Source organism: Lytechinus pictus, chromosome 14, assembly GCF_037042905.1.
Source record: "Lytechinus pictus isolate F3 Inbred chromosome 14, Lp3.0, whole genome shotgun sequence".
Taxonomy (NCBI): Eukaryota; Metazoa; Echinodermata; class Echinoidea; order Temnopleuroida; family Toxopneustidae; genus Lytechinus; species Lytechinus pictus.
In genome coordinates, this window is record NC_087258.1 from 7,963,941 (window position 1) to 7,986,277 (window position 22,337).

General features: G+C 36.4%; 1 protein-coding gene across 2 annotated transcripts; it reads right to left on the reverse strand.

The window, feature by feature from the left end:
- Positions 1-6,227: 6,227 nt before the first annotated feature.
- LOC129275953 (uncharacterized) lies at positions 6,228-19,121 on the reverse strand. 2 transcript variants are annotated; one of them, XM_064109549.1, is made up of 9 exons: positions 19,082-19,121; positions 15,764-16,149; positions 13,823-14,034; positions 12,928-13,017; positions 11,702-11,852; positions 10,380-10,562; positions 8,209-8,511; positions 7,543-7,745; positions 6,228-6,548 (listed from the first exon to the last, which is right to left on the reverse strand). In XM_064109549.1, the coding sequence occupies exons 2-9, from the start codon at positions 16,131-16,133 to the stop codon at positions 6,399-6,401; spliced, it is 1,662 nt and encodes a 553-aa protein (XP_063965619.1). In that variant the 5' UTR covers positions 16,134-16,149; positions 19,082-19,121; the 3' UTR covers positions 6,228-6,398. The 2 variants fall into 2 exon arrangements, with proteins under 2 accessions (XP_063965619.1, XP_063965620.1); XM_064109550.1 differs by lacking the exon at positions 19,082-19,121 and adding an exon at positions 14,293-14,340 and having other exon boundaries at positions 6,316-6,548; positions 15,764-16,160.
- Positions 19,122-22,337: the final 3,216 nt, after the last annotated feature.

The following is a 22,337-nucleotide window of genomic DNA, read 5'->3' on the forward strand; positions in this document are numbered from 1 at the left end:
GTCAGTCGATTCCAGTGCTGAATGCTTTTTGGGAATTACTTTCTGCCAGTACCGATTTATCTCACTCAGGTTGAGTGCAGCACATTGTGGTTAAATTTTTTGCCGAAGGAAATCACTCCAAGGCCGGCATTCGAACCAACGACCCTATGTTTTAAAGAAAGTTTGGGTCATAATATTATGTTGCTTTCAATGTGTTTTGCAAATAGCATTTCTTTTCTCACATGCGTCATAATGGAAATAAGCTCGAAGACATGCCAGGGGTTATTCAATATTCGTGAACTGTTCCACTGAAGCTAATCAGTGGAAATTGAAACAAAATCTCCCGCGTCTTCCTCCATTTCATTAATTTTTTCTCGCCTGCATAGCAGATCTATAAGGTCAGCCACTATGACTGATTAACCTAGACGTAAAAATGTTTCCTAGGTAATTGGTTATATACCAGCTTGGCGTTTACCAGCAAAAAATGATGTCCTGCCGAGTTCCTACGGGAGTTACCATAAACAGAAACAGATCGAGACTATAGGCGGCGTCGTCAACATTGAAATCTTAACCAAGGTTGTTTTATTTTTTTAATGTCATCATAACTTAAAAAGTATACAGATCCAATTCATGAAACTTGATTATAAAGGTATCAGGTATTACTAAAACTCCTGCCTGAATTCCAGGTCACAGGACCAAGGTCAGAGGTCATTTAGGGTCAATGAACTTTGGCCATTTTTTTTTTGAATTGCCATGCCATATTTTTGATAGTGTATGGATCTAGTTCATGAATCTTGGACAAATTAGAGTGATCAAGTATCAGTGAATATCCTGCAAGAATTTCAGGTCACATGATCAAGGTCAAAGATAATTTTACGGTCATTGAACTTTGGCCATATTGGTAGTATTTGTTGGATTGCCATCATTACTTTGAAAGTTTATGGATACAGTTCATGAGATGTGGACATACGGGCAAGTATCAATGATCATCTTGCACAAGTCTTAGGTCACATGATGAAGGTCAAACGTCATTTAGGGTCAATGAACATAGTATTTTATTATTATATGAATGAAGATTTTGTGTATAAAAAAAAAGTTTACACTTTGAAAAAAAACTTGGGAATAAAAAATATACAACATGTGGGTAATTTTTTTTACATATAATCTTGGGTTTGGATCTCATCTATCCAATGAAAGTAAAAGTTTTGATAGAATGTTACACTTGAGTGAGCACTGTCAATTTTAGTAAAGCTCGCAGAAATCTGTTTGCGCAGAAATGCTCGTTTTCACGCTGTGTCAAGGGGAAAGGGCGAAACCAAACCTACCCTGCGAAACGTTTCTCAATACATCTCCCTTGCACTTTTAGTCAATTGAAATAAAACGGATACATTCAAGCATTTTGTAACAATTTTGCCACCCAAATTGAAATTTCAACGCTTAGTAAGCACAATCTGTACCCTTTTTGTGCCAGCTGGATCTGAGGACATAACTGAATCTGAAAAAAAAGTTTGTATCAGACATCTCCAGCATTTTTTCGCTAAGTTCTTATCATTTAAAATGGGTTTACATTTCATTTTTCATTTAATACTTGTTTCTCCACAGTTTTCCAAAGCTTGTCAATGATTAACAAAATGAAAATCAAGCCTAAGCCATTTCATGTAAATCACAGCTCAGTGTAAAGCAAATATCGTCACGACGGCCTCGTGTGGGGGAGTGGGATGGGGCGCAATGCACTCTTCAAAGTGTTTTGGGCAAGGAAATAAGTTTAAAAAAGGTAAAAGATATTTTCAAATCAATTTTACTAGCTAAATTCCACGTGTTCTTCATGATTAAGGTCTACTTTTATTCGCATATCTATTTCAAAGTTCTGCGCAAATCATTTTTCACTAAATTTTCAAAAGTAAGTGGTGCTCACTCAAGCGGAAATATTTTTCGACAGTTATATCGTCATTTGCTTAAATGTATCTGTACCAATGCTAAAATTTGGAAAAATCTTCAGGATTAACAAATGTATAATTTTACAGGATTTTTTCTAAGTGTTTCTAAGTCATTGTTCGAAACCCACCTTCACCCGACAAAGGAAATTATAATTGGTATAGTGTCGAAAATCTGTCTATCTGACGGTCAATCGGATCGGGGTCGCCCTAGCCACTAACCCGTCTCTGTGGTCTAGTGGTTAAGGCACCTGCGTTCAAAGCTGGGGGCCCGGGTTCGATTCCCGGCAGAGACATTTTTTCGGCATCACCAATTTTTCCAAAGGGTAGATAGCTCTGGGGAACCTTGATTTAAGCTACGCCTACCATTGTTCTCTTCATCCATTTCTTTACAATATATATATATATATATATATATATATATATATATATAAATGTGTGAAGTTATACATGTACAACAGCTTTGGCAACTCTTTTAATTAAATATTGTGTGAAAGAAATGGATGAAGAGAACAATGGTAGGCGTAGCTTTAAATCAAGGTTCCCCAGAGCTATCTACCCTTTTGGAAAAATTGGTAATGCCGAAAAAATGTCTCTGCCGGGAATCGAACCCGGGCCCCCAGCTTTGAACGCCGGTGCCTTAACCACTAGACCGCAGAGACGGGTTAGTGGCTAGGGCGACCCCGATCCGATTGATCGGGCCCGGGTTCGATTCCCGGCATCACCAATTTTTCCAAAAGGGTAGATAGCTCTGGGGAACCTTGATTCAAAGCTACGCCTACCATTGTTCTCTTCATCCATTTCTTACACACACTATATATATATATATATATACATATATAAGACAGCATATGACAATAGTCATTCTTGTCCCTTAGTAGTAAATTCACAATCGTTTTCTGCATATCGCTTGTGTTGTACTATCAAATGTAATTATATATTAATGATTATGTGTTGTTGTTTTTTGTTGTTGAATATGCATATAGCTTCGAAATTGAATCTGATATTGTTATTCTATCATCAATATTTCCCTCTCCATTTCTTCCTTTCCTTCTCTCTCCCCTCTCTCTTCTCCTTTTCTCTCTCTTCTCCATGCTCTCACTTCCCCATTCTCTCTTTTCGCCTCTCCTTTCTCTCTGTCTCTTTCCCCTTATTTTTGTCTGCCCCTCTCTTACCTTTATTTTTCTTTGTATTCCCCTTCCTTTTCCTTCCCCTCTCCCCTTCCTTCCTGCCCCTTCTCTTTTTCTTTCTCTGTCCTCCTTCCTTTTCCTTTACCGAATCCTTTCATCTCTTTCCCTTTCCCCCCTTTTCTCTTCCCTTGTAGACATGATTACACAAAATGAAGATTTGTAAATTTTGTTTAATTGTTCATCTTGCGGTTTTGTAACTTATTTTGGATAAAATTCTTAATAGAAAACATGTAAGGATATAGGGGTTAGGTTATGTGGATAAGTTGTGTGTAAGGTAATGTGTGTGTGTAAGGTGTCTAAAACGGGGGTGAAGGTGTACGTGTGTGTGAGGTTTATATTTACATATATATATATAGATATATATATATATGTATATATATATATATATATATATATGAATGATTGAAGAATGATTTTCATAATAATTATCTTGCCATGATCTTAGATCGTGAAAATGTAAAATATTAATAGGTTTAGTCTTCGATTCGTTAGCATGCCATCGTTATTGTAATTCTGGGATATTATTCTGAAATAAAACACCTCATATATACCTTTCGTATAACAAATTCGAAAAAAATATGATTCAACAAATCTTGTTAGACGAAAAACGGAAAAATGACTAATTTATTACTATATTATTGTATTACAAAATTATGTTTGTAGTTGTTTCTACTGCAGCCAGGGCCAATTTTAATGCATATACCGTCGCCGAATCCACGAAGTGGCACACGCGACCGTAGATGCGCGAAATCACTTTTCGAGATAAACGCGATTAAAGATTTTTCCTTTTTCAATTGCTAGTTGCGTAGAAACGGCGCGCACGTGCGTGCCATTTCGTGGATTATTTTACAACGGATTTTGAGGCTATAGTGTCGTTTTTTCCACTTTAATTATCTCATTTATTACAGAGAATTTGATTCTAAATTTCGGTGAAATGATAGACCATAGCCAAGGCATACTAAAGCTGAAAGATACTTGAAATTGAATACTAAAACAGAAAGATACTCAAAATTTACTTTTCACGTGATTTTGGGACGTTGTGCCACTTCGTGGAATCAGAGACGTCACAGAATCCACGAAGTGGCACACGCGATAGTTGCTGCGCGTAATCACTATTTGAGATAAACGCGAATAAAGATTTTCACATTTTCAACTGCCCATTGCTATATGATTGTGAAGTTTAACAGAATGAAGAATGCACATACCAAGAGCCAGGTATCTACTGCTGCATTCCATGTTAAAAATGTATCGAATGAACATCAAATCTTGACGTAGCAGTGATTCAAACACAAGTGTCGTTTTGTGCGTAGATACGGCGCGCATCTGTGTGCCACTTCGTGGATTTTTTTTACAAAGGATTTTAAGGCTTGTGTCGCTTTTTCACTTTAATTATCTCATTAATTAGAGAAAATTGGGTTCTAAATCTCGGTGAAATAACAAACCATGACTAGAGAATACTAAAACTGAAAGAAACTAAAAATTGATTTTTCACGTGATTTTGGGACGTTGTGCCACTTCGTGGAATCAGCGACGATACATGTAAAGGGAATCAAGATCGTTTCCTGGATTGTATGCGTGATGTATTGTCACGTAAATAGACATTACAATATAAAAGACGCACAACCTCCTTACTCCGTGCACCAAATTACGAAATATCATGTTTATGTATATCATATTGCCTTTTACCAATATAATGATAAATTTAGAGCCCCCAAAGTATAATTGCATGACATAAAACTGCACTGTTAGAAAATTTATCCTTAGAATAAAAGGAGTTCCTGCAGCAGAGTCTCGAGAACACCTGTAATCTTACCAGATTGCGTAATCTTACAGGAAATTGGTATTTGGTGTATGGAACCTTACACATTTCTTTTAATAAAACACACTTTTCCCCTTTTTAAACAGACCTGTTCTGTTAAATTGCAGAAAAAATCCCGTTTTATGAATTTACAGAATGATTCTGTTATTGCTTTCTGCAAAATCTTTTTTCCCCCCTGTAAAATCAGTTTTTTTTTTACAGTGTACGTCTCCTTCTCCCACAAGCAAAACATGTAATAGACAACACCACCAGACCGCGCAGCAGTCTATTACAGACAGAGAAAAACTTCTACCCTTAAACCTAGTGTAGGAGAATGTCAACTCCCTGCACTTTTTTGGAAAATACAATGTGAAATTGAAAATTCAATCATAATAATCCAGATCGAAATAAAATTGGTTTCAAAGGTAACCGGTGGAGCATTAATGGAAGGGCTTGTCGGACGTTTTATCTGACAGTTTAGTATCGATGCTTCTTAGCCAATCAAAATCAAGGAAAGTTGTCAGATCTGACAAATTGTCGGACAAGAAAAATGTTGATGAAGTGCTCCCTCGTCCTTCCCACACCTGGAGGAGCCCCCCCTCCCCCCTCCCCCCTCCCCCTCCCTCGGTATGGACGTTATGCTATGTACAGTCACACCAACGGATCCAATTCTAAGCCGATCAATGGTATGTCATTAAAATTCATTCGATAGATTTGGTCGGTCTGGAGACGGTTACATCGGTGTGACTGCTACATACTGGTTTCCATCAAGTGGAGGTGCCGTGGCCGAGTGGTCTAAGGCGCCTGGCTATACATGGAAAGTCCGGGGTTCGATCCCCGGCCGCGGCACCTATGCCCGTGAGCAAGGCAATTAATCGACAATGCTATTTTATCCTGCATCCACGTAATGGAAACTCTATACGCATTATTGGTGACTAAGTGTGCACTTGTTGAAACAAAAAATCAAGCTCATCTTCATTTCTCTACCCCCCATCTCACCCACTCCCCTCAGTCCCTCACAATTCATTTTATGTAACTAGCCACGCCAAAACCAACCATAAGTTGCCAGGGAAGGTTCTCCGTAAAAAGCCAAAATAGTATTAATGTGTATTCAAACAGCAAAAATTTGGAAAATCTGCTTAATTTAAAGATTGAATAATCTTCTTCACACTATCAAAATTTAAAGTCGCAAAGTTGAAAAAAAAGGTACAATATTTTCTCTGACACTTTTTTGCGGACTGCTGGAAAGTTTCACTGAAAATGCACAGTGTGATGATCTTATGCTGAAGTGAACCCCGAACCTCAAACCTTGTTTTTTCCTTTTTTCTGAAGCTCTTCCGGTCAGTTGCGGAATTTCTTCTCCATTCAATCAGTATTTGTGAGGGTTAGTGCTCATCAATTTTGGCAAATTATATATCATAGCTCAATGAAAATCTCAAAATTCATTTTGGGCGAATTATCGTTGGTTCTGGGGTATGTAGAAAGATATCAGCTCTCTTAATTTTGCGGTTGATAGAAGCAGTACTTGATCATGACATTATGACCTGTATTGCCAGGCCGAGGGTGTACTCCATCCTGCCACTGTGAGGGTCTCGCTTCATTGGTACCCCACTCCAAAGACTCTTCTGTTACAGTCATTCCAAGAACCTAAGACAGTGGAGAAAAGGTCCAATAGCATTGTAAGATCGGGCAACATTTCGGTGATTGCAAAATATATTTAGGAGTGGGCTATAAATGGCTGATTTTTGGTTTACTGTGGCAACAGTTTTTTGTGTTCCTTTTATCTCAACATGAATTGACAATATTTTTTGTCTCGGTCCGAGAAAAAATGCTCCGGGCCAAACTCCTAAATGGCCGCCAAATCCCCCCGAAATCACATTTTTGGGGCAGAACTTTTTTATAAAGAATTCGTGGCAAAAAATGCGATTTTTTTTTTTTTTTTTTTTTTTTTTTTTTTTTTTTTTTTGGGGGGGGGGGTGGCGGCCATTTTGGATTTTTGCCCGGCACACTTTTTTCTCGGACCCGAGACAAAATATATTGTCATTTCATGTTGAGATACATTACAAGGAATAAAAAAAAAACTATTGCCATATTGAAATGAAAAGAAAGTATTTTTGACCCATGTATAGCCCACTCCTAATATAATTTAATTAATGAATTGAACTTTGTTTAAAAATCCAAAAATAAAATTTTGCCGTATTAGATATTGTCAGACATCTTTGTGGAACAGTCAAAATATATACATCAATAGTGACTCACAGATTGCAGAATATTTCGATGCAATATTTAAAATACAAGACTTTCATCCTTATTATGATTAAAACAAAAAGAGAAAATATGAAGTTTTTTCTCTGCAACGTACGGAAGGTTTAAGAGCAGAGAAAATGTATTGTCAAAAGCCCTTCATGACGAAAAGCAACCAAGGAGTCTTAGTCGAAAGTTGGTTAATCAACACATTAGTTCCGTCCATGACCCTGGACAAACGAAAGATTTGCTGTTTTTCGTCGGCATCCAAACTTAGGACAAAACTACTGTCCCGGTTCACAAATTTCGATAAAGACCTACCAGCTGTTGGTTGTCATTTAAGGTGTTCCTGAACCCTCCGTGCGTCACGGAGCAAAACTGCATGTTAGCTACAAACCTCCTGACAAGCGCTGTGATATTTCATGAGAAAGAAACTCTTCTGAGTTGGTAGAATGATAGGGATTGATGCACTTCCGTCCTCACGGCAGCAGTAGTTGATTTCAGTGGGCCCTTCCTCGTAGGTCCCGGTGGGCATTGCAGTATAAAATGGGTCGATTCCTCTCTTCACATCGTTCCATCTGATAGAACCAACATTGAACCCTGGAATACAAGCGAGTGCAGTAAAATACTCCTGTATCCTGTATAATAATTCCCAAAAGCTTTTAACAGTTCCAGTAAGCAATATGTTAAAATTATTATATGCATATACAGAAATATGAACAATAAAGTCAGTAAATTTTTCCACGTCAGTGTATTTTCAAAAGAGTTTTGACGATGATAACTTTTGTGTAAGAGGCACAATATTGGACCATCTTTCTGACATCGTCTATTAGTCATTAAAAGAACCTACATGGATTGGTATAAATCTATGTTTCATTCACTCAGCCTTTTGGTCGGATGTGATCTTTTTTAATTTATCTTTTAAAAGTAGTTTCCAAATCAAATTCATATACCAACTCAGGGATAAAAATAAAGTAAGTTTATGGTCTTAAAACATAGTATACCACGGTATTCAAGGACGGAAAAGTACACCACTTTAAACTGATTGGGCTCTGATACGTACCATTTGGACAGGTTTGGCCGACCTTGAAGACGCAGTATACACCGGGCATCCAAGGCCAGGAACTCGGTGCTGCTTTGGCAGTGTTCTTCGTGCAGTAGTAGGTCCGGAAGTCTTTGGTACAATAGTTGGTCAAATGGTTCCCTCTGGAACAGGTATTCCCCGAGTTAGTTGTTACCTGATATAGCATGCCGAAGTCCCACGTCAAGTGTTCCGTGTTGGGGCAGGTATCTCCCGACAATGTCGCCGCTTCTGGAAGCGCGTACTTTCCATCTGGCCACGTTAGCTCCAAACTTACATCAATGTCTGACCAGAAAAAATCAAACAAACGAGGATGATAACGAAGGATCATACATGCACTGGCGTAAATCCGTGTTGATGGGTGGGGGGGGGGATGACTGAAATATTTGGGCATTTTTTTTGCAATCATGTTTTTAGATATACAAGGAATTGTCATTGATATGTCCACAGTGGCGTATCGTGGGTCACGGCATTGGGGGGGGGGCACCAGCAAAATCTTTGAATCACTGAGTGAGTGCGCTTGTGAGCGCGCGAAGCGCGCTCAGTTGCCAGTTATACTGACCTAATAGAGACATAAAAAGGACAATGTCATTAAACGGATATGTATCTCACTGATCAAATAATGCGAGCGCGAAGCGCTAGCTGAAATTTTGTTTTATTCACACCTAAAAAGGGACATCATAATCAAATTTGTGTAATCATGATAGGTACCTGTCTCGCTAAACAATGCGAGCGCGAAGCGCGAGCTGAAAACTTAGATAATTCAGACCTGAAGTGGGGCATTCTAAGGTTTCTTTGTAGGAATTTACTAGGACCATACGTATTTCATTAACCAAATGATGCGAGCGCGAGCTGAACATTTTTGATATTCAGATTAGAAGGGACATTTTAAGGACTGATTTTAGGAATTCATGAAGAGCAGACATATCTCACCAATCCACTAATGCGAACGTAATCACGGACAGGAAATGTTTCATATATACGAAGACCTTAACATGGGGCAATCACTTTTTTTAGTCATGAAAAAGAAGCATATGTCACTACATAAAACAATGATAACTCAAGTGCTAGGAAATATATTTGGTTTATATTGACTTGAAAACGGGATGTTTTAGTACAACAGGATTATATATCTCAATGCGAGCACCAGGAACAATGAAGACGTAGGCCCTTGTCAAATTATGTTTCATAAAGTTATGATAATTTTTTTTCTTATTTTTAATGTAACATAACATAATTATAATATAATATAACATTATAATGAATAATATTTTCTTCTTTCCCACTACGTTTCTCTTCCTTTCTCCCTCTTTTCTCCTTTTCCCCCTTTCCCCGTTTTTTTTTGGGGTCAGCCGATTGGGGGGGGGGGGGGATGTGCCCCCCATGCCCCCCGTAGTTACGCCACTGTATGTCCATATGGCAAATACCCCTCCAATATTATTATATTTTTTACCCCATGATGGTTAATGGTTTTATTAGAGATTACATTAAAAATGTTTTGACATTCCATCTTAATCCCTTCCCAAAGACAAAGAAACGGGGGTTTCTCTTCAATGTTATAATAAGGACATAATTATTTCGTTTGGAAGTGGTGAACTGGCTCTTTATTTGCATTTTATGATTCAATAATTTTGTTTTATTTGTTAAATCGGTATTTTAAGAAGAATTTTCACCAATTAAGCAATTATCTCTTGTCATTTTTTTCATTTCTTTCGTAAAAACTGGGGGGGGGGGGGGTGTTTGTACAGGCCATCCCCCCCTCCTCGAAAAGTGGGGGGGGGGATATATCCCCCCATCCCCCCCCCCCCCCCGGGATTTACGCCAGTGCATACATGTATCTTTTAATTCATAAAATGTGTTTCATTATTTTTGTTCTCCTGCTCAAACAAAATTGCAAGTCATAGTGAGGTTACAGAAGTTATATCTTCTTCAAAATATCGAAGGACTTTTTATAGCGACCGCTTTGAATTTTAGATATTTCAATCAGAACAGGGGGTTAAAAATTTACCAAATAAATTCCAGAGCTTTGCTGTGTCTTCACTTAACAGACTTAGCAAATTTAGCATGAATATTTAAGGCACTATTTATGAATGTTTTTATTTTAAAAGAGAACTTTCTTCCCAACACTTACTGTTCTATATACATTGTGTTACCTTCACTTGGAGTGACACGACGGTGTTCTGGGTAGTCACCAAAAGCTTCCAGGATATTTGCTTGGATAGTACCTCTCTGCCAGTTGGTTGGACAATCTCCGCTAGCTTCATACTCTTGTTGTTTGGTCCAGAATTTGTCGTCCAAAGCTTCGTTTATCCCGATGAGCTTTATGCTGATGGGTTCTGCGATTAAAAAATCACAAAATCACAAAGTCAGGGGATATTAAAAGGTAAAGCTGAAACCCTAATACCGGTAAAACCAGCATTTTAATTCGTATATCAAATTGATGTTTGGTTTCTGTTTCACCACTCAATATTCATTGCTTGCCCATATGTGTTTCCCATATTTTTTAAAATCAATATTCTTCAAAGTAAAAAAAAAAAAACCTGATTAAAATCGCTCAGGACCTGATCATGATGACGTTGTTGTTTGGAAGCGCCCATCACAGCACGTGCCTATACAATTCTGGTACGCAGGTAATAAGCACCCTTACCTGGTATGGATGTTTGAAACATTGATAATGGTCTAAGTGGGTGTTCACAATATTGAGACCACCACAAACACAATTTGCTGCCCCGATTGAGAGGGACCTATTGCACACGAGTCTTTGGGATGGATGGACTTTAGCTTCAGACAAATTTCCTCTTTTCACAGAAAAAAGGGCACATTTTATCTGGTATGGGTGGGTATTTCTTTCAATGATCAGGAGAGTACCTAGGTTGAAGTCTAGGTGGTTAAGAAAACTGGCACTTGAACTTTCGCAAAATGTATATAATCACAGACTTTGCTATAATCTAGCTCCTTCAAATTTGAAGAAGGCTACTTTAAAAGCATGAAGGTCTCCATCAATCTGCCAACACAAATGTGAAAGCGCTATCTTTAAATATGCGTTTGTTAAGTGGATACCGGGAGAAAAATCTATAGGAGCTCGATGTTTTTCTTGACTCCCTTTTCATTTAAAAATAAATTATCATTACGATTGTTCAGTCCATTTTTACAAATGAACAATTTCTGCGCATAATATTAACGCAAAGAATAGTTAACAAATAAAGAAATGCCTGCGCTCGCTCGCAGACGTAATGCCGGATTCCATCAAACTTCCTTACTAGTCGTGATACCCTGGAAAAATTTAAGGAATTTTAATTGTTCATTTCAGGATTTAACTTTGTTTGAGAAGTGAAAGCAATGACAGTACGTTCATCGTAAAACGTCAACAACTCAGTCCTGTTGTGAATGCCTTCAGAAAGACGTTGGGACCTATCCTAAGTTTCTTTAGATTTAAAGATGGGCCCTTTTCTGAACCATTTCATAGTCTACATACCATTATGTTCCGCAGTGCCAACACTATACTCTTTCTGCACCGAGCCAAACTTCTTTTGAGATGATCCGTCCTGGGTAAACCGGTCCATGTCCAGTGCCAACGATCCTGATACTATCTTGTAGCTACCTGAAACACTCAAGCTATTGGACATCTGTTTGAAGAACAAGGTGCAGAGTTATCATTTTCTAATTCAAGCACAACAAATTATTATGTTAAAATTAAGACCTGTTGGTTTACCTATAGGTGACCACAACGTGAGGTTTTGAAGTTTACAGATGGACCTTACACCCAAATGCCCGTATTCTGAAGTCGGGATAAATTAAAACTGTGGCCTAAAGTTGTGTCATAACTATGGATAGCAAATTGCGACATAAATCAATAGAGGTTCATAGCTCAGATCATTTGACTCTCAACTTGTTCTTAACTGTCGGGGAAGGATGGATAGGATAATTGTCTTCATCATTAAAGAAGTAGGAAAGAACACAGTAAACATAAGAAACATGCCATGTGAACGATTTTTTACATATTTGGCTTCACATAATTTTAGCAAAGAGTTAGACCACGGCGTAAGTTACATGTAAATCAACCTTAGTTCAGAATACGGGCCAAAGCGTGTAAAAGTATTGAAAGATGTGAAAACTAACATCCATTATGACACCGAAGTAAAATGACCGTTGTGGTCATCTACGTACACATGCATGTATCAGCACCACAGTTCAGTTTTGATGTGTAATAACGTAAATGTAATACTTTTGTGAGGCAAAATGGTTTAATGGGAAATAACTTTCGGATTAACTTTCAACCTGATAACGGCTAAGGATAAAGGGTACATGGTTTCTCAGGTATCGGGAGCTTCCTAGGAGCAGCCCATTTTATACATAAAGTTAATGTTACCCATAGCCTCGACATCCGTATGAAGCACCAAATTGCCCGTCTACTTTTTTCTGGATTAATTTTGAAGTATTACATTTGCTGAATTGAGGATAAACAATATATAATTCATTCCAACAGTAAGAATATAATAGTTACCTGCATGTACGAACTTAGTCGAGCTATTGCAATCATAATAAACTAATGGCAGTTGAATCATGTTAATAGAGAGTTAGATTGTTACATCTAATCCCGAGTAAAGTTTTGCTGTGCGTAACTATACAAACGGATCAAAACACCTGCCAAGTATATCATTGCTTCATAGGAAACTAGAATTGTTAGGTAAATTTACTTACATCTGTAGTCGAGTCTTTGATGAAAGATGATTTATCTTCGCGATATGTTGTACCAGAACGAGCTCCTAAGTCCGCCTTGATCACAGCGTGCTAAGTTTGGAAAATGGGGGGGGGGGGGGGGGATTGTCAACCGATGATGGGAAATGTTAGCAGAAGGTCGAGGAGCATTTCATGAAACAAACAGTTAGAGAGTTCAGTGACAATTTTGTTTGGAACCAGTCAGATGCAAGGATTTCAGTGGCTTAAAACAATAGTGAAAATCTTTGTTACATGAACTGATCCATATCGTGCCTATATGACTGTTGAATTAAATGCAAACTATATCCATCGTCTAAGATGTGAACTTATGCAAGTTAAAGTTGAGAAAAAAAGATAAGTATTCTAGGTTATGAAGATGAGATAAAGAATCGCTGGACTCAATTGGAAACGTTATTAGTCTTATTACCATGGTTACAGATACAACTGCAATAAAAACTTCCTCCAAACCGTAAACGTCAAATTCCAACAATCCGAAGAGCGCTTGAATACTTTGCCACATCTTTGCCACATCCCACCCCCCAAAAAAAAAATCCTACGCGCAGCCAAGAAATTTAAAGATTATGAGTTGCCTATCATCATAATCATCATCATCACCATCATCATGATAAAAATAATCATCATCATCACCATAATAATAATCATCATAATCACCATCATCATTTTTATTATCATCATCATTAATCTTTATCATCATCATCGTCATCATCACTATGATCATCATTATCATCATCAATAACATCAATCTCCCTCATAATTTAATCATACATGAATAATATATGATTTGTATAGCGCACGTATCCACCTTGTTAGGTGCTCAAGGCGCTCCTATATAATTGAGTGCATTCAGAAGCATTACCGTCCCCCAATTGCTGAGGAATTCCATGTAGGCATCGCGATCATAGTTAACCGGCAGGTCGCAGGCAGTGGCGATGAACTCTCGACTTGGTTCGAATCCGGCATCTCTAGCCAGGCCCATTTTATAGCGGATACTGCCATAGTTGTTGATCGTTTGCTCGGAAAAGTACACAAAGCCACTGGTACTTTCATCGTTCTGGACCGACTTGTATTCTACCAATGCAGAAATATAAAATTAAGATATATGATAACGTACAATAATGATATAAAATTAAAATATTGATCAATAATAAGGACACCTGATATAACAGTGATGATGACGATAATGATAATTATGATTCTACATGTTCGAAACCATCATGAATACTTCAAACTGCTATAATTTGCAATCCAAGGTTTGGTTATCAGATTATAAATCCCTTCCCCTCTTCCGTCCCATCTTATATCATGTATATAGGAAAAATTTCTTACGGTGACTGGCAGCAAACTCCACTTGAGCAAAGACAGCTTCCACGCTGGCTACAGAGATAAGAAACAACGGACAATAAAAACATATTAAAAAATAGTTCATCTTTCCTATGTCGAGTCAAAGTGGAATTTAAGGGGAAGATCACCCTAGCTGACGGAAAATTGGTTTTAAGAAAATCAGAAAAACATGTTTGTGAAGATTTAGCGAAAATCCATTAAGCTTAACGTAGTTGGAGATTATTTACCTTCTTATTCCGAGCAGCTCACTCGTGTGTCATGCAGGGTTTGTACATTTCCTTAATAAGGCATTTCTATGAAAATTAAAAATGTTGTTCCTCAAGCATTTGTTATATGATTTCATTGAATAATGGAAACTCATGGAATGTATTTTACAGCTTCTTGTATAGGTCTATAAAAGTTAAAACATGTGTTTGTCTGCATTTATTGGAACACATTATTGTAAGGGTGAACCTTCCCTTAAAGATTTTACCATTATTGGTCATGTTGGTGCAAAGACAATTAATATTGACAAAATATTAGAACATTTATGCTTGTTTTCATAAAAGATTGCATTTTATAATTCCTTTACTAGTAATGTTTGTCCAACTGTTGCACCTGTACAAAACAGGAACAGTATTTTTCTTTCAATACATCGGACTATGACACTTTTCCCTCTCTTTATTTCTGTGTTGTCCAAGAAAAAGGGATCGTAACCAAAACTTTCTAGCGAATAAATCACAATATTTTCTGACTTTAGAAAAAGGCTTTGTTGATAAATCCCAACTTGTCTACTAAATGATGTACATGCAGCCAGTACTTATGAAATGCTCGTAACTTTTTATATAGAGCTCGTGGGAAAGCCAATGTTCCTCCAAATATAAAATATAACATGTAAACGAAAATAACCAGGGAATTACTCATAGTATCATTAGATTCATTATAATAATTTCATTGAGAAGCCACATAAAAGTGTTATAAGCAGACCATAATCACCCTTGATACATTTTTTTTTCTTCAAATTTTAGTCAGTATCATATTCCCCAAAATACAGCATCTGTCCTGCCCCCTCCAATCACAATAAATCACACGGTGCTTACATATAGCGTGAAAATTGAAAACATAGTCTTTGTCGTAAACGTGTCCATCTACTATTCTTACAAGATCGTAAGACTGACCGCATAATGGCAAGTATATAGGGCGTACAATATGAACAACGTAAAATGTGACATCAACGATTAGTTTAAAAGGAGCAGCGATGTGCGCAAGACCAGAAAGACAAGGCCAGGGTCAGATTGTGTGGGGGCAGAAGACAAGGGCAAGACCCAGGTCAAAGTCCTAAGTCTATGGACTTCAGACCTCCGTGACCAAGGCCAAGGCCTAGATGTCCACGACCAAGGCCAACTATTTATCCTTGAGACCTGATAGGTCTTAAGGATAACAACGGTCCAAAGGAGTAACAAACGAATAACCTTACCGTCAACGGCAACCTGATGGGACAGTTTCTTGGCGTAACTTTTCGTCCCGTAATATGTGTCCTTCTCTTTGGACGTGTAGGAGCTGCTTCGACGCTCGTAGTCCACCTGATCAGGGATACGGTACTCGTTGTCTTTCGATAATCTTCCTTCGTCGTAGGTTAGCTTTAGGACGCGTCGGGTCGTCATGAGCCCGGGGTCGACCCCTCCGGAGTTCTTGTCACCCTCGGGGTTTCCCCTGATGATATCGTAGGAGATGCCTATATATTTCATCTGTTCCGGGATGGGCTTCGTAGACTCTCCCCACGAAATGACATGCATCAAGAACAGGATGGAGATTGTCCAACCCAAGGTAGAACGTGGTGTCTCCATCTCGAAAAATAGTGGACTGAAAACCCCCAGACAATCACAATTGCTTAAAAAACAGCATTTCAGGTGATCTGAGTAACTTGGCCCGACATATGTATGACCTCAATTAACTGTTGAAATTTGATCGGTTGAACGCCTGTCAGGGTCCGATAACTATATACCTTTGCAATTTCAATAGGAATTCATGATTACATTGCATTTTCTGCTTTCATTTTAAAAGGCGAAATATCACTGATTATAAAATAACTTGATTTTGAAAAAGCATTTTTACTCAGATTCCCATGTTTTGTATAAAACTTTTAAAATGTTTGATGAAAACCCTTTATCAGTGGATTTACACCTTTTATAAATAAAATATCTGTTCAGTTTATATTGTTTCTTATCAGAACGTTTTTCTATCAATAGAGGATGTAGACAAGGGGATCCGTTATCGCCATATTTATTTGAATGTGTGGCAGTTATGATTTGCATAGACAATTATACATAGAGAAAGTAAAACAAAAACGCAGTATGCAGATGACACAACCCTTTTTTCTAGCATGTTTAGATGGTTCGGATGAATATTTAAACAGCTCCCTTTCAGTCATTTATAATAACTATTATCTGTCAGGATTAAAAAGTAATAAAGGTCAAACTAACATTGTTTCGATAGGTTCCAAAAAATATAGTCCTTACAGAACAGAAACCATAAAGAAATTATCTTCGGTTGATAATGGTTACTTAACATGTTTAGGTATGACATTTTTTTAAATAATTTTGGTAACATAATTGTTTTTGTCATCTCTATATAAGGCAAACCGCTTAGTCTAGTTCTGGTCAAACAGGAACACACATGCAATTCCTTTAGGTATGGTAACTGGTCGAATCACCCAGTCTCTTTATCTGATTTTATCTTTACCAAGTTTATCACCATTATTCGTTAAATAGCTTGACAAACTTTTATCTATTCTTATGGAATTAGAGACCCGATCAAGAGAAGTCAATGTGTGACTTATATGGACACTGGTGTAAAGATGGTTATAATCATGATAATGAATGCTTCTTTTTCGCTTAAAACAACTTGGATACAAATAATATACAACAGATTTTCGACAGTGTGTGTTTAAGTTCTTTTCTAAACCTGGGTTTCGTCCCTTTCTCAGATTGCAATTTTCTGATTTCCAGTCGTGGTTATTTTGTATGTATTAACGAAGTATTATTGGAAAGGTATAATTAATTCATGATGGTGAGGAATGGAAACACATGCTCTGTTCCAAACTCCTTTGCAAGAATGATGACATTGTAGTTTATTAATACAAATCTTGTTAGTTAAACGTGATCGAGCCAAAATGGTGTGAAATTGCTCAATGACCTTATTAGGACTGGTCGATATTTAAGTAGACAGAAAATCAGCCCAATCTATAATATCTATATTCATTACCTGGCATATTTTATTACAGAAAAACAGATAAGTGAATAATCAGATTTTTTGTCAATGTGTGAAGTAAACTAGTCCAAAGCAAAGAGCAAAGCAAAAGGATGTGAAAACATTTATACAAAACAGTTATGAAAGAAATGTATCATAAAATGAAAATAGAAAATAAATTGGAAAAACGAAATCAATCCTCCAAATTCCATTAAAGAAACCATGCAAATGGTGTAATTAATTTTCTTCCATAACAAACCATTATTAGTGAAAGAGGTAAAGTAAGCACACTTGTGTGACCCAGATGAATAACCAACAATATGTTAACGTTTTCACAAAAGGAAATATGCATGTAGATATAAAATAATTTATCACTGTTTTCTTCACGACCGAACTACTTAATTGAATCAAGCTACATCAACTTAATTGAAATGAGTAAATTTGACCAACGGTTCACTGTTCGGTTGTTTTTTTGTCACAATAAAAGTGGTAGCTCTCCACTGACATAATTTCACTTTAAATTTGTTTAAAAACATGATGCTGATATACTTGATCATATTGACCAGTGCATGAAAACAATGTACCTAAATCTTTACAGAACTTCCGAATGAGCAACTATTCAGTGTTGCTCTATACATTTTCTTTAAAAATACACTAGTTTACCTACCATATTCATGATATTCAAGTATTTCTAAAAAACAACCCAGAGATAATGCAATTATTTAAAGATTTATTTGCTCTTAGTGATTATATCTATTAAAAGTGTAATGTAAATCAAACGTTAATTGAAAAATACAAGTACATTGAACATAAAGGCCCGTATTCTGAAGTCGGGTTTAACTTAAACTCAGGTTTAAAGTTGTGGTTTAAGTATGGGAAGCCAAAAGTATCAACATTTTTATTAAGTTGTATGTTTCTTATGTTTACTGTGCTCTTTCCTGATTCATCGATGGTGAAGACAATCATCTATTTATACTTTATACACAATTATGAATGATTTGAGAGCCGAATGGGCTGAAGTTTGATATCTCTACTGTTAGTAATTATGTAACAATTGGCTGTCCATACTTAAACCACAACTTTAAACCTGAGTTTAAGAACCCGACTTCAGAATACGGGCCAAAATATTTTAGAAAAAAATATATATTAGTATTTGATTCGATATATATTTATTGAATTGAAGCAGGTTGGGATTACTTAAAGTTTCTTAATTTGTATATTGTAGTTAACATATTAAGTGAAGTCACTCTAGCTTGTGTTAGAAAGACCTAATTCGAAGTGTAGCGGAAAGTAAGTAAACAATGGTAGCTTAAAATTAAAGGAAAATTATAAAGGAACATGTTTTGTTTACAATGTACAATATTCATAGGTTGTAGAGAAAAAAGGCATTTTATTGAGCGGGAGATTTCAACACAGTTATCGAATAGTTTAGTATCTCCATTTCTCGGATCGAGATAACGCCACTGATTTACGAAGCGAACGCATCTTGAAACAGGCAAAACCTCGAGCCGCCAAAGGAGTTTAATCTAATAAGAAGAGCACTTACCTCCGATGCTTACATCAAAAGGGATGGCCAGAGTTGTGATGGTCTCCCTCGATCTTCAGGTCCATATATGCATCTCGTGTGCGCTGCAGACCGTGACTTTTTCTATTCCTCCCCTCGCCTGATTGGAAGGCGTTTTTTTTTTCTTCAAATGCTCTGGGCTCCGTAACAGAAAGATAAGCGATTAATCGCTAATTTGAAAGAACAATTCTGATTGGTTCCTAGTCAGTCAACAGAGCAATATGCGCATGCAAGGATGATCTTGATAGGCCATTTCATTTAGCGATTAATCGCTAACCTTTGTGTTACGGGCCCCAGGTCTTTTTTAAATTGATTTCTTAATTTTTTTTCACGCTTCCTTATTGTAGTATCTGATTTCGAAAATATTTTTTTTGCAACTCTGTGCTGAAACAAGATGTATCTCTCTTAATATTTAACTTGCACATTATAGGCACGGCATTTCAGAGAGAAATGAATTCTGCATTGCCCCTTTTTTTTAATCAAATATAGTGGTGAAAATGTATGCATGTGTATATCAAAAAACGATAATTAAAAAATGCCTATTAGAATCAGTTTAGATCGAAAAGCATCTTTTTGCCTCGAAGTCTATAAACGAGCAAGACGGTGATGATGAAATACCTAATAGATGTATTATAGTACAGAGATTAATCACACCAGAAAACATTGTTCAGAGTATTCAATTTTATTCATGCCAGGTTCTATAGGCATGATAAGTGGGTTTTGAAGTAAAATTAGGTTGGTAGCCTATAATTATACACTAATTACAGAGTATTTTTATATATCAGACCTGTGGTGCTAATTAACCAAAAGGAGCATTGAAATTAAGAAAATGTGCCTATTCAATCATTATTTGACAGAATAAATTTGCTTATGAATCGAGTTTTCATTTCCCTGTTTTAAAATTGTCTTAAATGATAAGAATAATTTGCATAAGGGTGATATGTGTCTATTTTTTGTAATTCCTACGTTTTTATATGCTCTTGTTTTTCGTTACCTATACAGTGCAGAGGCAAACAATTATTTTAATTATATACATATATATATATATATATATATATATATATAATGTATATAATATTATTCATTTCTTTTTTTATTGATTAATTTTTGTTAGGGGGGGGCACATTACACAAATTATTATTTTGAGTGAATCCACCTGTTTCTATGCAGAATTTCATGTACACATTTTCCTTTATAATGTGTTTTTCTCATTTTTTTAAAAATAAATAGTAAGCTATGCTATGCTTATGTTTGCCTGTTCTTAGTTATACTAGCTATAGTAAATTATTTTATGTTACCTATCTGTTGGACATTAAATATAGGATTTGATTCCGGAAATATACTGATATCATATTTTTATAAAGACTGAGAGCGTGAAATGATTCAACTTTAAACGTGTTTTTATATAATATAAAATGCATTTATCTGTTTACGTCATACATCAACACCATAATTATATAATTTTAGAAAAACACATGACAGTACAATTGTTAATCACTATTGATATGATGAATTGCATTTCATAGGAACGTCGTTATCGTGCTCTGGTCATTTGTTTACTTGTTGTTGTTGTTTTTTCAATCTACTCCGTTCAAGGTAAAAGGGGAGCGAACGTAGTAAAATTTCTTAGTGTGTATAAGTAATATTAACCTCCAATTACTTTTACTCCATGTTTATTAAGTTTAATAAGTTTATTAACTTGTGCCCAGTATGTTCATATCGATGAATACACTTTAATGACAATTGCTCATGATGGGTTCACAGCATGTGTATGAACAAGCATGCGTATCATCTGATTACAACATCAGTTTCGGAAAAGTAAATTTCGAATAGTATTGTAGAGGCTTCGAGAATCCATGAATAATTACTTTAAATGCATTTTACTGTCTTATCTATATTGTGAAATTCACAGTGTGAAAATCTTCTCATTAAATGTTAATATTATTCTTTTCTACAAACGATTCCTGCATAGGGTATATTGTTCATCTGTTGACTGGAATATGATCTTTCATCTATAGTGACGAATACTTGCAGTATAATTGCTTTATTATATTTTGTTATTGTATTTCATTGTCTAGGCCTATATCCATTATCGCCACGCTTCCATATGTTCTTACAGACAGATGTCGCAAAATATTATGCAGTCAAACAAAAAAATATATTTGTTATTGTATTTCATTGTATAGGCCTATATCTATGATCACCACGCTCCCATATGTTCTTACAGACAGGTGTCGCAAAATATTATGCACTCAAACCATAATTGCTGAATTTCTAAACAGATATAACAGGGAAACTATAAACAGAAATCAATACGAAAAAAATCTTGACATTCTTGATTTGATGGTAGAAAATAAATTAGAATCGCACTTGTTTATGGGATCACACTTAATAGGACATGGAAATCTGCTGGTCTCCATTTATCAAATTTGATTTTTTTTAAATGAAGTGGTCAAACATATTGAATACTGAGGAGCATATCCCTAAGACATTCAACTACCTTTTTAGATGAGAATCCTGAAACTTCATTTTTTTTTCGTCAAAACCATCTCTAGAGGAAGGTTGTGAGACAGGGCGCAGCCATGCAGTTGTGGCTAGTGTTCCTGTATAAAATACAGGAACACTAGTTGTGGCCACCAGAATCAGCCCTCAGCGGTCAGATGTTGCCATTTATCATCTGCCAACACCGAGCCAAAATCTAATTAGTAGCAAGTCATCAAATGTTATTCATGCTACATCATCGGACTTCCCAAATGTACACAGTCATAAGCCTGAAACTAAGGGGTACTAAAAAAAAAATGAAAATCAGCTCGCGCTTCGCGGTCGTATACATTGCTCTTTACTAGTCACATGTTTAAACTGTCCAGAATTTTGGGTCATGAAAACTAAAAATCTTCAGCTCACCTCAATAGATGACTATCCTGTTTAAGGTTACAAAAAGTGCTTAGATTGTCAAGTTTTTTAAGTCGGAATATCAAGATATTTTCAACTCGCGCTTCGTTCTCGAATGGTGTTGGTGAGATATGTATACTCTTCAGTAGTCACTGCCAAAAAATATTTAACTGGTCAAGAAGGTGCTCACAGTATATTGAAATTTTCAGCTCGCGCTCTTATTTATTGCTTATTTCGATACACATCCTGTTCATGCTTACAAATAATGCTCATAATATTCAATATAATCTATACCGGGATCTATACATGTAATAAAACAAATGAAACCGCGCTTCGCGCTCTCATT

What these genes read in the sequence shown, in the direction of transcription:
- LOC129275953 (XM_064109550.1), bottom strand. Translation starts at nt 16,133, where the DNA reads ATGGAGACACCACGTTCTACCTTGGGTTGGACAATCTCCATCCTGTTC. An exon ending in TCAAAGACTCGACTACAGAT is followed by an intron (nt 11,853 to 12,927) that starts GTAAGTAAATTT and finishes TTCTTCAAACAG; the next exon opens with ATGTCCAATAGCTTGAGTGT. An exon ending in TCGTGTCACTCCAAGTGAAG is followed by an intron (nt 8,512 to 10,379) that starts GTAACACAATGT and finishes TTTTCTGGTCAG; the next exon opens with ACATTGATGTAAGTTTGGAG.